Consider the following 13,389-nt stretch of genomic DNA (forward strand, 5'->3'; position numbering starts at 1 on the left):
AGTGTGATTGAAATTATATATTTTTTAATTCATAAAAATGTAAATTTACAAATTTATCATTATATTTAAAAAGTTATTAAAAAAATTAATTTGATTTATTTATTTATAAATTATAATTATTTTTAATTAAAATATTATTTTCATTGGAATATTATTTTCAATAATGTATTAGAGCTAATTCTAAAAAAATGATATAAAATTTGATGAAAAATATTTAAAAATTTATAATTATAAATATGTGAAAAAAAATTATTTTATATTATTAAAAAATATATTTATTATTATTATTTATATTTATAATTTACTATATATATAATATGATTAATTATGTAGTTTTATAATAATAATTTTAATTATATTTTTTTATTTAAATTGTAATCCTATTTTACATAAATAGTAATAATTTAAATTTAAAATAAAAGATAATTAAATAAATTATAAATAATTAGTTATATATATATATATATAACTTTATTCGCAATTCTTACCTAAAATACTAGGAAAGTTTGAAATGTGTGATTGTTTTCATATTTTATTAGTTATTGTTTTGTTTTGCGTGTGTTTTATTAACATCTTCTTTTCATCACACGGAAACAAATGAGGCCTAAATGCAAATGGTCCAATCTGAGACTACCACTGCCGGAAAAAGTCGGAAAAAATGAAATTGGCCATCTGGCATGTTTGTCCTGTCCTATGGGTTAAATTGACATAATGAACAAGAAAGTCCTGGAGTATTGTTTAGGAGTGTGAAAGGAATGTTTGTGTAATTAAGTATAAGTAGGTGCCAAAGAGTATTGTAGTGAGTTGAGGCAGAATGGAAGTGAAAGACCGCCCACTCAAGCTTTACTTCATTCCGTACCTCGCAGCGGGTCACATGATCCCGCTATGCGACATAGCCCAATTCTTCGCCAACCGTGGCCACCACGTCACCATCATCACCACCCCTTCCAACGCCCAACACCTTAACCAATCCGACAACTTCCGCCTCCAAACCTTCCAATTCCCTTCCCAAGAAGTAGGCCTGCCCCACGGAGTCGAAAACTTGGCCGCGGTCACTGACCTCGACAAATCCTATAGAGTCTACGCGGCCACCATGCTGCTCCGCCAACCCATCGAGAGTTTCGTGGAGCAGGACCCACCAGACTGCATCGTCGCCGATTTTCTATACCCCTGGGTTCATGACTTGGCAAACAAGCTTGGCATCCCCAGGCTCGTTTTCAACGGATTCTCCCTCTTTTCCATTTGCGCCATGGAGTCCGTCAAAATGCTCAGCATCGATTCTTCCGGTCCCTTTGCCATTCCGGATTTCCCTCACCACATCACCATGAAATCATCACCGCCCAAGGACTCGCGGGAATTCATTGAACCCCTGCTCACAACGGCGCTCAAAAGCGATGGTTTTATTATCAATAACTTCGTGGAGCTTGATGGGGAAGAGTACCTCCGCCACTACGAGAGAACTACAGGGCACAAGGCCTGGCACCTTGGGCCAGCGTGTCTTGCTCGCAGAACCGCTCTGGAGAAAGCGGAGAGGGGGGCAAAGAGCGTGCTGAGTATGCAGGAGTGTGTGAGTTGGCTTGATTCGAAGCGAGTGAAGTCGATTGTGTACGTAAGTTTTGGGAGCCTCTGCTATTTCCCTGATGAACAACTTTACGAGATTGCATGCGCGATGGAAGCGTCGGGTTATGGATTCATATGGGTGGTTCCAGAGAAAAGAGAAAAGGAAGAGGAGAAGGAAGAAGAGAAAGAAAAGTGGTTACCGAAGGGGTTTGAAGAGAGGAACGGAGAGAAGGTAATGATTGTTAGAGGGTGGGCACCACAAATGATTATCCTGAGCCACCCCGCTGTTGGCGCGTTCCTGACGCACTGCGGGTGGAACTCCACCGTGGAGAGCGTAGCTTCTGGGGTTCCCATGATCACGTGGCCCGTTCACAGTGACCAGTTCTACAATGAGAAGTTAATAACGCGTCTGCGGGGGATTGGGGTGGAGGTGGGGTCAGAGGAGTGGAACCTCGCTTGTTTTTTCGATAGGGAGAAGCTTGTGGGCAGAGCTTGCATAGAGAAGGCTGTGAGGAGAATCATGGACGGCGCTGATGAATCCCTGCTAATAAGACGCCGAGCAAAAGAGTTCGCGGAAACGGCCAGACGAGCTGTTCAAGAGGGCGGCTCCTCGTACAACAATATAACGGCCTTGATTGATTACCTTAAGCGACTGAGAAACTCTGATGCTTTCTTAGGATTAAGTACTGAATTCAATGGACTAGATTTGAGTGGATCTTAGGGTTAGCTACTGAATTTAATGGAGTTTATTTCAGGGAATCTTTGGATTAGCTACTCAAGTTAATGGAGTTGATTTGAGTGAATTTAATAGTAAATTGTCATAAAAGTGTGATGGGGTGTACTAAAAAGTTACAAGAAAGAAAAATTTATTAAATGATATTACTAGTGTGATTGTAATTTTAATTGTATAAGATTGATTTTTTTAAATAATTAAAGAAATAAATTGAATTTATATATTTGTATCTTTAATTGTTTATAATTAAAATTTTATTCAAACATTATATAAGATGTTGATTCGAAAAAATATTAATTATGTGAAATTGGGTAAACATGAGAAATTATTAAAAAATATTATTTCAATTAAAAATAAAATTTTAATATTATTATTGTTATATAAATTTATTATTTTACTCCCACTCACTTTTGGACAAATTTTTAAATGTGTCTCCACCCTTCTCCAGCAAATCACACACTCTTAAATATGATGTTATATTTTAAATTATTATTTTTAATCAGTAAAAGTAATTTATAAATAAAGGGTACATGAGGGTATCTCCCCCATATACATAATTGTGTGTATAGATACGATTTTGTATATACAATACCATTTTGAATATTACAATAAACAATAATCTAATCCAACAAAAGATCATTTTTAACAAAAACAACTTACCACTCTTAAAAAAATAAATATTATTGTACCTATTTATTTATCTAGGTGATTATATAAATCTCCTAATCAAATCTTCATTATTATCAAATTATTTTAAGTCTAATCAATCAACTTATATTATCAACAATTATTTATGAAACGATCAATCCAAAGATCCGTCATCAAAAAATTTATGATTACATATTATTGAGAAAATACAATATATCATATTCTATACTTTTAACTTTCATATCGCTAGTTACTTATCATCACTACTTTATATTCCTACTTACTTAAACATTTTTTTTTAAATGGATTTCTCCCTCTCCTTTGAGACCAACTAAAAGCATACTCACAAAAAATATATTCAATCCTCGTCAAAACGTCCTTCAAACTCATTTTAAAAAAAACAATCACAATCTATAAAATTACAAATGTAAAACTCAAAACAAAAATATATTAACATTAACAATAACATAAAAAAAAAAACGTGTAATTGCCATACTACACACAGTATGTCAAAAATCTCATAAATTGAAGGATGAGAAATATAACTTTGTCTTGTTAACGAACTAGAAATAGTAGTTAGTAGGTCATTTTGACTAATTTTGGTTCGTTCCCAAATCTGTAGAAATAGATTGCCCTTACCTACAAACTAATTACGAACTAAAAATCATTGGTTTTTCAAAAATGACAAAAAAAGTTTCTTATTTTATAAAATTAATCAAACATGATATTATTAATTTACAAACTTTATTATTGATATACAAATGGTCAATAATCAAGAATGATATTAGGATTCAAATGGATAACTCTTATTTAGCTAATTTCACTTGTTGAATTAATAATGGTAGCGGCACGAGAGCTATTCGATAAACCACGTGGCAACTTCTTAGCGTTTGATATTACCTATATTTTTCCATAATTATGTAGTGGAAAACTATGGAATGTGCCATGGAGATAAAACAAAATCATATTAATTGTCAAACACAACAAGAGTTGCTCAGTTCAATTCAACAAGTATATCTAAAGTTTTGGAAAAACATGTCTTGAAAAACTCGCTTTCTCGATAAGGCTTATCATATGAAAATGACATTTTTTAACTATATATTAAAGATCTTGTATGAAATAAACTGCACTTCTAGTCTTATACTTTTGTTTTTCTGAAATAAATTTTGGAGAGATGGTTAATGCCCAAAGTATTGTAATATGTTAAATACGTATTCTCATAATCACTCTTCTTCTAAGTTAGTAATCTAAAGAGATAAAAAGAAAGAAAAAAAATACACAATGTACTTTTATGTTGGTTCATCTCACCATGCAGAGTATATCTAATTCACAATCAATTGATTGAGATCTACTAAGCAGACTAATGTGCGAAGTAACAATATGAGTATTCTTTGAACTCGTAATCACTCATGTCTAACCCCTTGAGTGGTTTGAGCTTTTAACCACTTCTAGCTAACCCTTTAGTATTGTTTGTCAAAAGATTGGACAAGAATGAAGTTTTCACAACAATCACATAAGAAGTAATCAAGGAAGCCAATCAAACAATGTAAAATAAACTGTTTGCATAATTTCAATCCGTTGAAACTTCGTTTTAACCGGTTGTGTATGGCAGTAGCAAAAACATAATTAAATCAAACAATTTATAAGGACTGAGAGAGAGAGATTACACAACCAATTTACTGGTTCATTCAACCTTGAGCTACATCCAGTTCCCAGAACAACCATTAGGTTCCACTAGTAACCAATCACAGATTACAATACACACAATGACAAAGAGGTGATCTTGATACCACAAAAACCACTCACCCTCTTTGTTAAACACACAACCTTCGTCAGAACACCCTCTGACCTTACAAGTTTTCATACACTTCACAAGTTTATAAAAAAAACAAATACAAGAATCAGGAAGGAACAAATTACACCTGAATTTACAAGAATCACAGAGCTTCTAAGATCAGACCTTAAACCAGTGAACAACTATTTAGCAATCTTGCAAAACTTGATTTGAATCTCTTCTAAAAACAATTTCAGTCTCACTATAAATGTGTTTTCTTGTTGTTTTTGAAATACAAAGAAAACCATATTTATAAGTCTTAAAACTAGCCGTTCTAGGCAGTCAATCATGAGCCAAAACAGTTTTGATCCAACTTGTACGGGCCAGACCTCAGACATCAACATCAGACATTGACATCGGACATCGGTGGTCTGGTCGCAATAATGGGCCACGTAAGCGGGGCCCCATAAATAGTATGAGATAAAACCTAGATATCAGAAAGACCTAAATCACGGGAGGGCCCATGCATGTGGTGTGTATAATACATTCGGTCTAGCACAAGCAAACATTCCCTGGCGGCGCCAATGCCCAAGAGTGCTAGGGTTCCCAGGAAAGGCTGCATGCATGTCACATGATTAATTAGGGCACCTACAAAATAGAAGAACCCCGCAGCGCTGGTGCATGAGTTGGTACCCTGACGACCATACTGTTAAGATTATGTTGTGCGGCGGCTGTGCTAAGATTGTGCAACACGCAGTAGGATGTCTTCCTAGTAACCCTAATTCCACTTAAAGAAAGGTCCTCGTGGGACAAGGAAGTTAACCTAGATACAACTTATATAAAGGGTGGTAAGAACACTAGAAAAGGTACGTCGTTTCTAAGACTGAAACTATTTTAGATACTTATTGTTTCTTAGCCCAGTACTGACTTGACCGTCGGAGTGCAATCAACAAGTAGGGTCCCCTCTGTTTCAACGGAACCACTCTCTACCACCTAGAAGAGAGCGTGTAACCCATCAGAAGAAAGAGGAGCCACCACCTGCCTCTAAAGTGAACGACGGTTGAGTCAACCGGCGAGAACATTTGACGCCCACCGTGGGCCACGATAAAACTAGGTCCCACTCACAGTCATATTGAGAGCCATCCAGCAACATAAGGAATACGAGACAAGGTGCATCTGCACTAGAAGGAGGAGACAGCTTCTCCATGCAACAACTCATGGAGACCATTCGCGCCCTCTAGCAAGCAGTGGCGGCATCCAAAGCTGACCAAGACAGGATTCTAGATGAGGTTCAAGCCGAACAGGCAGCTAGCCAGAACCGATTCCAGGACGATTTAGCTACGTCACGAGCAAACAATGAAGAGTTGCGTAGGGCCAATGAGGAACTGTGTAGAGACTTACAACGCATGAGGGAGCGTACGACTGATGAGCGAACTCCGCCCATAATAGTTAGGTCTCGCCCCATGCCCTTTTCCCAGGAAATCATGGACACAGTGATATCAGTCAGCTTCATGGCTCCAAAAATCACCTTCATAGGTGTGGAAGACCCGGAGGCCCACATCACAGCCTTCCATACCAGATGATGATCTCGGGAGGCACCAACGCCATGCACGGTAAGCTACTCATGGGAACATTCTCAGGCACATCGTTGGACTGGTTCATCAATCTTCCCGATGGACACATTACCTCATTTGATTAGTTCTTAACGTTGTTCAAGGAGCAGTACATCGTCAACTTGGCTCTCCCTCCCGTCTCTTTCGATCTCTTCAATGTAAAGCAATACCAGGGAGAGCCTTTGAAAGATTTCCTAAACAGGTTCGGGGCATTGGTGGTGAGGTTGCACACTAAGGATGAGGAGTGTGGCCAGGACCTTTCAGTGATTCTCTGATAAGGTGTCGTCCAAAGACGTTCAATGAGATCTATCCCGACTCGTGGCCCATATTGGCGTAGAGGAAGAGGTAACAGAAAAACGTGGAAGTGTTGGCCCTGCTAAACCTCGGGGAACTGATCATTCTCAACCCATGAGGGTACATGAGGCCACGACAGAGAAGAAAGCCTCGGGAAAGCAGCCACTGTATGACGCAAGGAAACCTCAGACCAGGGTACAGACAAAGGAAAACGATCCCACCAGACACAACTTCCGAATGGACCTTAAGAAGCTAATTGTTATCCCTAACATAGCGGACAGACTAAAGCCACCTCAGAAGACTGACAGGAGACTGGGGCCCAGCAAAGACACTTTGTGCGAATTCTACCAAGCCTTTGGACACAGCCTACGCAACTGCTTAGCATTGGGGCACCAATTGGACGAACTGGTAAGGAATGGCTTCCTGAAGGAGTACCTACAAGAGAACCAAAGGGTATCGACGTCAGTGGTCCCCGCGGGAGATCAGGGGCATGAAATACCCGTCCATGGAGAGATCAACACAATTTCTGGAGGATTCTCGAGAGGAGGATGTACCGCCTCCCAACGAAAAAAAAGTATGCTAGAGAGGTAATGGCAGTAAAAGCAGGAGATCCTGACCAGTCCCTGGAACCCGACCTCTTCTTTACGAAGGCCGATCTGCAGGACGTGAATCTACATGACAACAATCTAGTGGTGATCTCAGTGGTGACGATAGAAAGGAGAGTGCATCGAGTCCTTGTCGATCAGGGGAGTTCGACGGATGTGATGTTCTGGTCGACTTTCAATAAGCTGCAACTATCGACCGATCATTTGAGACCTTACGATAGTTGCCTATACGGTTTCGCTGGGGACTAGATGGAGGTGCGAGGGCACATAAAGCTAAGAACAACTTTCACAGATGACACCGCATCCCGCACAGTTAACATAAGGTACTTTGTTGCCAACACCCCTTCAGCTTACAACATCCTTCTGGGAAGACCTGCCCTAAACAGAACAAGTGCACTAGCCTCGACGAGGCATATGAAGATGAAGCTAGCCTCCCTTCAGGGATTCGTGATAACAATCAAGTCTGACCAGAAGGCGGCAAAGAAGTGTTATGAGAATAATCTGAAGACGAAGAGAGGGGTGTGCACCGTAACCAACCAACCTCCAAGGGGAGAGGAGGTTACCTATGTAGAGATCACCCGGGAAGATCGACCTAAACCTGCGGAGGAGGTGCTAGAAAGGGAGATTGGGGGGAAGAAATTCAAGCTCGGCAAATCCCTAAGTCAGGAGGCGCATGACCAGATTGCCGAGGTAATAGCACGACACCTGGATGCCTTTGCGTGGTCTGCCAAAGACATGCCTGGCATCGACCCATATTTCTTATGCCATCGCCTCACCATGGACCCCCAGGTTCGACCGGTGCGCCAAAGACGAAGAAAGTTTAACGAAGAGAGGCGACTGGTCATCAGGCAAGAGACCAAGAAGTTGTTAGATGTTGTTCACATAAGGGAGATCCAATATCCCGAATGGCTAGCCAACATAGTATTGGTCAAGAAGGCCAATGGTAAGTGGAGGATGTGCGTCGACTTCACATACTTGAACAAAGCTTTCTCGAAAGACTCATTTCCCCTACCTAGCATCGACGCCTTGGTGGACAGTGCGTCAGGCTGCAAACTTCTTAGCTTCTTGGATGCTTTCTCTAGATACAATCAGATCCAGATGCATCCCAGGGATGAGTGTAAGACGACATTCATGACGAAACTCTCCTATTACTGCTATAAGGTGATGCCTTTCGGGCTCAAGAACGCAGATGCAACCTATCAAAGGTTGATGGATAGAGTGCTCGCTCCCATGATAGGGCGAAATGTCCAGGCGTATGTGGACGACATGGTGCTCACCTCCCAGGTGAAAGACCAACACGTTGCTGACTTGGAGGAGCTATTCACCATGATAGCCAAGTACAAATTGAAGCTAAACCCTAAAAAGTGTGTGTTCGGGGTAGAGGCAGGAAAATTCTTAGGATTCTTACTCACTAAGCGTGGGATAGAGGCAACAGTTGATAGGGCAAATGGTCGCTTTGTCCCGATTTGTATCGACAGGAGGGGATAGGGGACATCCCTATTTCCAGTGTTTGAAGAGGAACAACATGTCTGTGTGGACTAAGGAGTGCGAAGAATCGTTTCTCAAGTTAAAAGAATACCTAGCCAGCCCCCAGTGTTGTGCAAGTCGCTGCTAGGTACCCCACTCCGTTTGTACTTCACCATCACAGAATGGGCGATCAGCTCGGTCCTCGTCCAGGAGTAGGATCATGTGCAAAAGCCTATATACTTTGTCAACAAAGTCTTACAAGGGCCTGAGGTGAGGTACTAGGCCATAGAAAAGGCAGCCCTAGCGGTAGTGTTCTCAGCGCGAAGGCTCCACCCCTACTTCCAGAGTTTCACCGTAATTGTTATGACGAACCTCCCTATTCGCAATGTCTTACAGAAGCCCGATGTGGCAGGTCGGATGGTGCGTTGGGAGGTTGAGTTATCAGAGTTTGATGTGCAATATGAACCAAAGGGACTTATCAAAGGGCAGGTTTACACTGACTTCGTGGTAGAACTCTCCCTGACAACCACACATCAAGAAGAAGCAGATTTCATATGTGTACCGCCCTGGTAGTCGGAAGTGATGATGTGGCAGCAAGTTATTATGTAGGTGTGTTGAGCAGGGCCCATGGCCGGCAGAAGGGAAGGAAGTCGGGGGGCTCGTGTAGTCGCCGGTTATTAAGTTGGCGTGCTCCGATCTCTAGCATATCTAAACCGGCGGTCACCAGGTTTGAGATGAAATCGCCGGATGCGAACCCAGACGACCAAGTGATTAGAGATCGCCGAAACGAGGACATCGCCGAAGATGAAGTCGTCAGATAGTCATTTCCTTGCTGGCCAGAGGTTGAGGTCGGGGAACAGCTTACCTGAATATGCACGGTGAAGCAAGTGAAGTAGATCATGAAGGCGGCCGGCGAGACCACAGGGAAGGTGTGTATGAAGGCACCCGTACTCGCCACGCAGAAGAGATCACGCTCCAAGGCAGCTATGCTCTGAGTTGTTTCATGCGTAAGTAACTTAGCCAAAAGCCTGAAGAGTAAGAAGTGGCGCCCAAGTCAAGGATGCTCCAGATGGTGACACGTGTACAGCTGGATGCGAGCCACGTGTCCAGATGTGTAACTGTCCGGAGAGAGAAAGTGCACAGGTATATAAGAGATTCTAACGAACTTCTGAGGTACGCACGTTTAGATTACTTCTTTACGCTTGCGAGAACTTGAGTACGCTAAGAGAGAATTTTGCACGGTTCCTGAGAGTTCTTGAGTTTTCTCTTAGTATTTGGTGGTTCAGTCGCTGACTTGGGCGTCGGAGCGTGATCGGCCGCAGCGGCGCCGTTTTGTCTTTTTGCAGGTTCTTGAGGCGAATCAGAGCGAAGGACGGAGGCTAACACGTCGCAAAGTCGATCCAGGTTTGACGAGGCAAGGCTCTTGCGTCTTGGTCAACAGGCAGGATCAATATGGTTCCTCTCCGTGGACGGGTCCTCCAACCAACAGGGTAGTGGGGCTAACATCATTCTAGAAGGACCAAATGGGTTGTTGATCGAGCAGGCCCTACGATTTTCCTTCGAGGATAGTAACAACCAAGCTGAATATGAGGCCATGATCGCAGGAATGTTACTAGCCAAGGAGATGGGTGCTAAGAGTTTGCTGGCGAAGAGTGATTCCCTGTTAATAACGGGCCAGGTTACGGGAGAATATAAGGCCAAAGACCCTCAGATGGCCACATACCTAGAGTATGCCAAAATCTTGAAAGAGACTTTCGCGGTGTTCGAACCAGTACACACCCCTAAAGTGCAGAATGCTCTGACTTGCTGGCGAAGCTCGCCAGTTTAGGCAAGGGGGGCAGACAGAGGACAGTCATACAGGAGATCCTGAGGACACCTCGAACCACCACAAATTGCACAACAGAAGTATAACAATAAGCACCTTAGAAGGCGTTAAGAGAAGTCATCGGTCGCTGACTCAAGAAACGTTGAAAACACCTAGAATAAGCGCATATAACTTATCAAGGGAAGAATCGTTGCACGTTTGCCTAGTTGAAGAAGGCGAAACCTGGATGACACCCTATAGACGCTACTTGGCTGATGGGGTACTCTCGCTGGAGCCCACAAAGGGCAAAATAGTCAAGAAGAATTCAAGTAGGTATACCCTAGTCGATGGGAATTTGTTCAGACACGGGTATACTCACCCCATCCTAATCTGCGTAAGTGATGAACAATGCACGTGCATCATGGCGGAACTCCATGAAGGGATATGTGGGAGCCACATCGACGGTCGAGCTCTCTCATCAAAAGCCATTCGCGCGGGGTACTATTGGCCCACCATGAGGGAAGACTACACGAGGTATGCGCAGCGATGCAAGCAGTGCCAACAACATGCTGACTGGCATAATGCACCCTGTACCGACCCGGTCATCGGGTGTGATGACTTGTCTTGCACGTGACTATGTGGGGGGCGCTCAGTGGAACACGTGGGCAAGAGAAAGATGGATGGTTCAGAGGTGAGCATAGTCGCCAGTTCATGGAACTAGCGTTCTGTAGAGAACATGGTCGGTTGTCGCCAGGTTTATCTGTCACCGACGTGTTTGGCAATGGGAGATCAAGTGGTCTGACACCGCCGCAAGGAGCACATCGCCGGATTTCCCAGTAAACTCAGTAGAAGCTACTGAAGGCTCTAAAGAGTAAAGTCTAAGCGTATAATTTGAGTAAGGTGATTGTTGCGCCAGCATAGGGCGTGTGGGTTGAAGGGAACATCTTGCCTATCAGCGACAGGATTCCCAGAATGGACATTTGTTGAAGGCAAGGTTTCCTCAGCCAGAACATGCATGGCGCGACAATAAGGAGGGTGCCATTAGCGACAAGCGATATCACAGAGATGGTGCACTTTGCTGCACCCGATACTCGCCTTGTCAGGTGGTGTTCTAGAGCATGTCGCGTGCTAGCTTGCTCCTTGAGTAGAGGACTTAGCCGCGCGACTGGTTACTACACAGAAATAACGTTCAAGTTGCCCCAACCCAGATGACGACACGTGTAGGGTTGGATGTTACCAGTTACTCCAACCCAGGTGATGACACGTGATGGAGATCAAGCCCAAGAGAACATGGAGGCCACTCATCAAGCTCAAGAAGAGGTGGAGGCACAAATGGAGGACGCCCATGGAGGTCAAAGTCCACCTCAAAGGATTACAAGAAGCATGTTCAAAGCCTTGGGAGCTAGAGGACATTTATTTTCTCTTTTTGTAGTGTCTTTAGTTGAAGGTGCTTAGAGGGAAACCTTAGAAACCTCTTTTGTTATAGCATCTTTTAGGTTTTTAGTTAGGAGCTTTAGGGGGGTGTATTAGTAGATAGGTGTAGGAGTAGAATAGGGGGTGCCAAAGTGAAGGAAAGGATCACACCTTCCTTGCTTGGCATTTTTAGCGCCGGTTCTAGATGATTTTGGGAGGGAATTTTGAAATGTTTAGCTATCTTTTTTCAGCACCTTAGGCTATAAATAGAGGTGCCATCCTTGTAAAATGGAGATTTGAATTCATCTAAAGAAACTATACTCAAAATTGGAGTGAGCATTTGGAGAGCTTTCGAGCTTTCGAGCTTCTACTCTAGTCTTATCTTGAAGGACCATGGTTTCCTCAAGTGGCGGCTTGCACACTCATCTAGGAGCATCCATACTTCTAGTGGCGTGATCATCCAACCTATCTTCCATCTTCATGAGCATTCTCTTCTCCTTCCTTTCTTCTTCTTCAATTTGTTCATGTTGCCTTGAGTTTTGAGTTGTTATTGTTTCGGTTCCTCTAATTTTCCAGCACCTATTTTTCTGTTTGTTTCTTAATTCTGTTCGGTACTTTTGTTTTTGATTCAATTCTGTTCGGTCTCTTCTTTTTATTTTCCTTTGTTGATTCAATTTGACAATATTTGGTTCATCCAAATGAGTTTGGGATTTGGTACTTGTTATTGGTGAGTTCTTGATTTTAGAACCATGATCCAACTTCTAAGAAAGTGCCTCTATATTTTCCAGCTCAAGGTGATTCCTCAAAGTGTCAAGAATCTTGTTCTATGTGGCTATTGGAATCACATCAACACGTGTAGGGCTGGGCGCTACCTGCTATCCCAGCCCAGATGGCGACACGTGCAGGGCTGGATGCGAGCCACGCGTCCAAAAGCATAATGGCCTGGAGAGAGAAGAAACCTAGCTATAAAGGTAAACTTAACAGAATTTGCAGAGGTACGTTTTCATTACGGCACATTCTGCTAGGGTTGTGTGCCTTTAGTACGGTTCTACAGAGCATATTTTCTCTGAGTTTTGGGTGTTCTTGTTATTGACTTGAGCGTTGGAGCGCCACCGGCCGCAGAGGCGCCACCTTGTGTTTTCAGGTTCCCTGAGGAAGCCTTTGTGGTGTGGACTTGTAGGGCATGTGGAGTCAAGGTGGTGAGGAGGTTCGTGACGAGGCAACGCTTTGGCGCTAAGTCAACCGGCAGGATCATCTGACGCCCACCGTGGGGCCATATAAAAGGTGATTCCCAACCATAGTTCATGTTTGTTGTGGTTTTGGTGTTTTCTGTTCGACTGCTCGCTGTCGCAGTCGATTCCTGGAGTTTTCACCGTTTGTGTGGAGTTTCTTTGAGTTGCTAAGTTTGCTGAGAAAAGATGAGGAGGACACCGTCAACAGACGAAGATGCTGTATCCATGACATAAGTGATGGACATG

At 42.7% G+C, this 13,389-nt stretch overlaps 2 protein-coding genes across 2 annotated transcripts; both read left to right on the top strand.

The window, feature by feature from the left end:
• Positions 1–600: 600 nt before the first annotated feature.
• LOC137806946 (UDP-glucose flavonoid 3-O-glucosyltransferase 7-like) lies at positions 601–2,457 on the top strand. The gene has a single exon (XM_068607344.1). It carries the CDS (start codon positions 815–817, stop codon positions 2,279–2,281), a length of 1,467 nt encoding a protein of 488 aa, XP_068463445.1. The 5' UTR covers positions 601–814; the 3' UTR covers positions 2,282–2,457.
• Positions 2,458–9,057: 6,600 nt separating this feature from the next.
• On the top strand, positions 9,058–10,522 carry LOC137839448 (uncharacterized). Its single transcript, XM_068648563.1, has 2 exons — positions 9,058–9,183; positions 10,136–10,522. The coding sequence occupies exons 1-2, from the start codon at positions 9,058–9,060 to the stop codon at positions 10,520–10,522; spliced, it is 513 nt and encodes a 170-aa protein (XP_068504664.1).
• The last annotated feature ends 2,867 nt before the right edge of the window (positions 10,523–13,389 follow it).

This window comes from Phaseolus vulgaris, chromosome 3 (assembly GCF_000499845.2).
Source record: "Phaseolus vulgaris cultivar G19833 chromosome 3, P. vulgaris v2.0, whole genome shotgun sequence".
In the NCBI taxonomy this organism is placed as follows: Eukaryota; Viridiplantae; Streptophyta; class Magnoliopsida; order Fabales; family Fabaceae; genus Phaseolus; species Phaseolus vulgaris.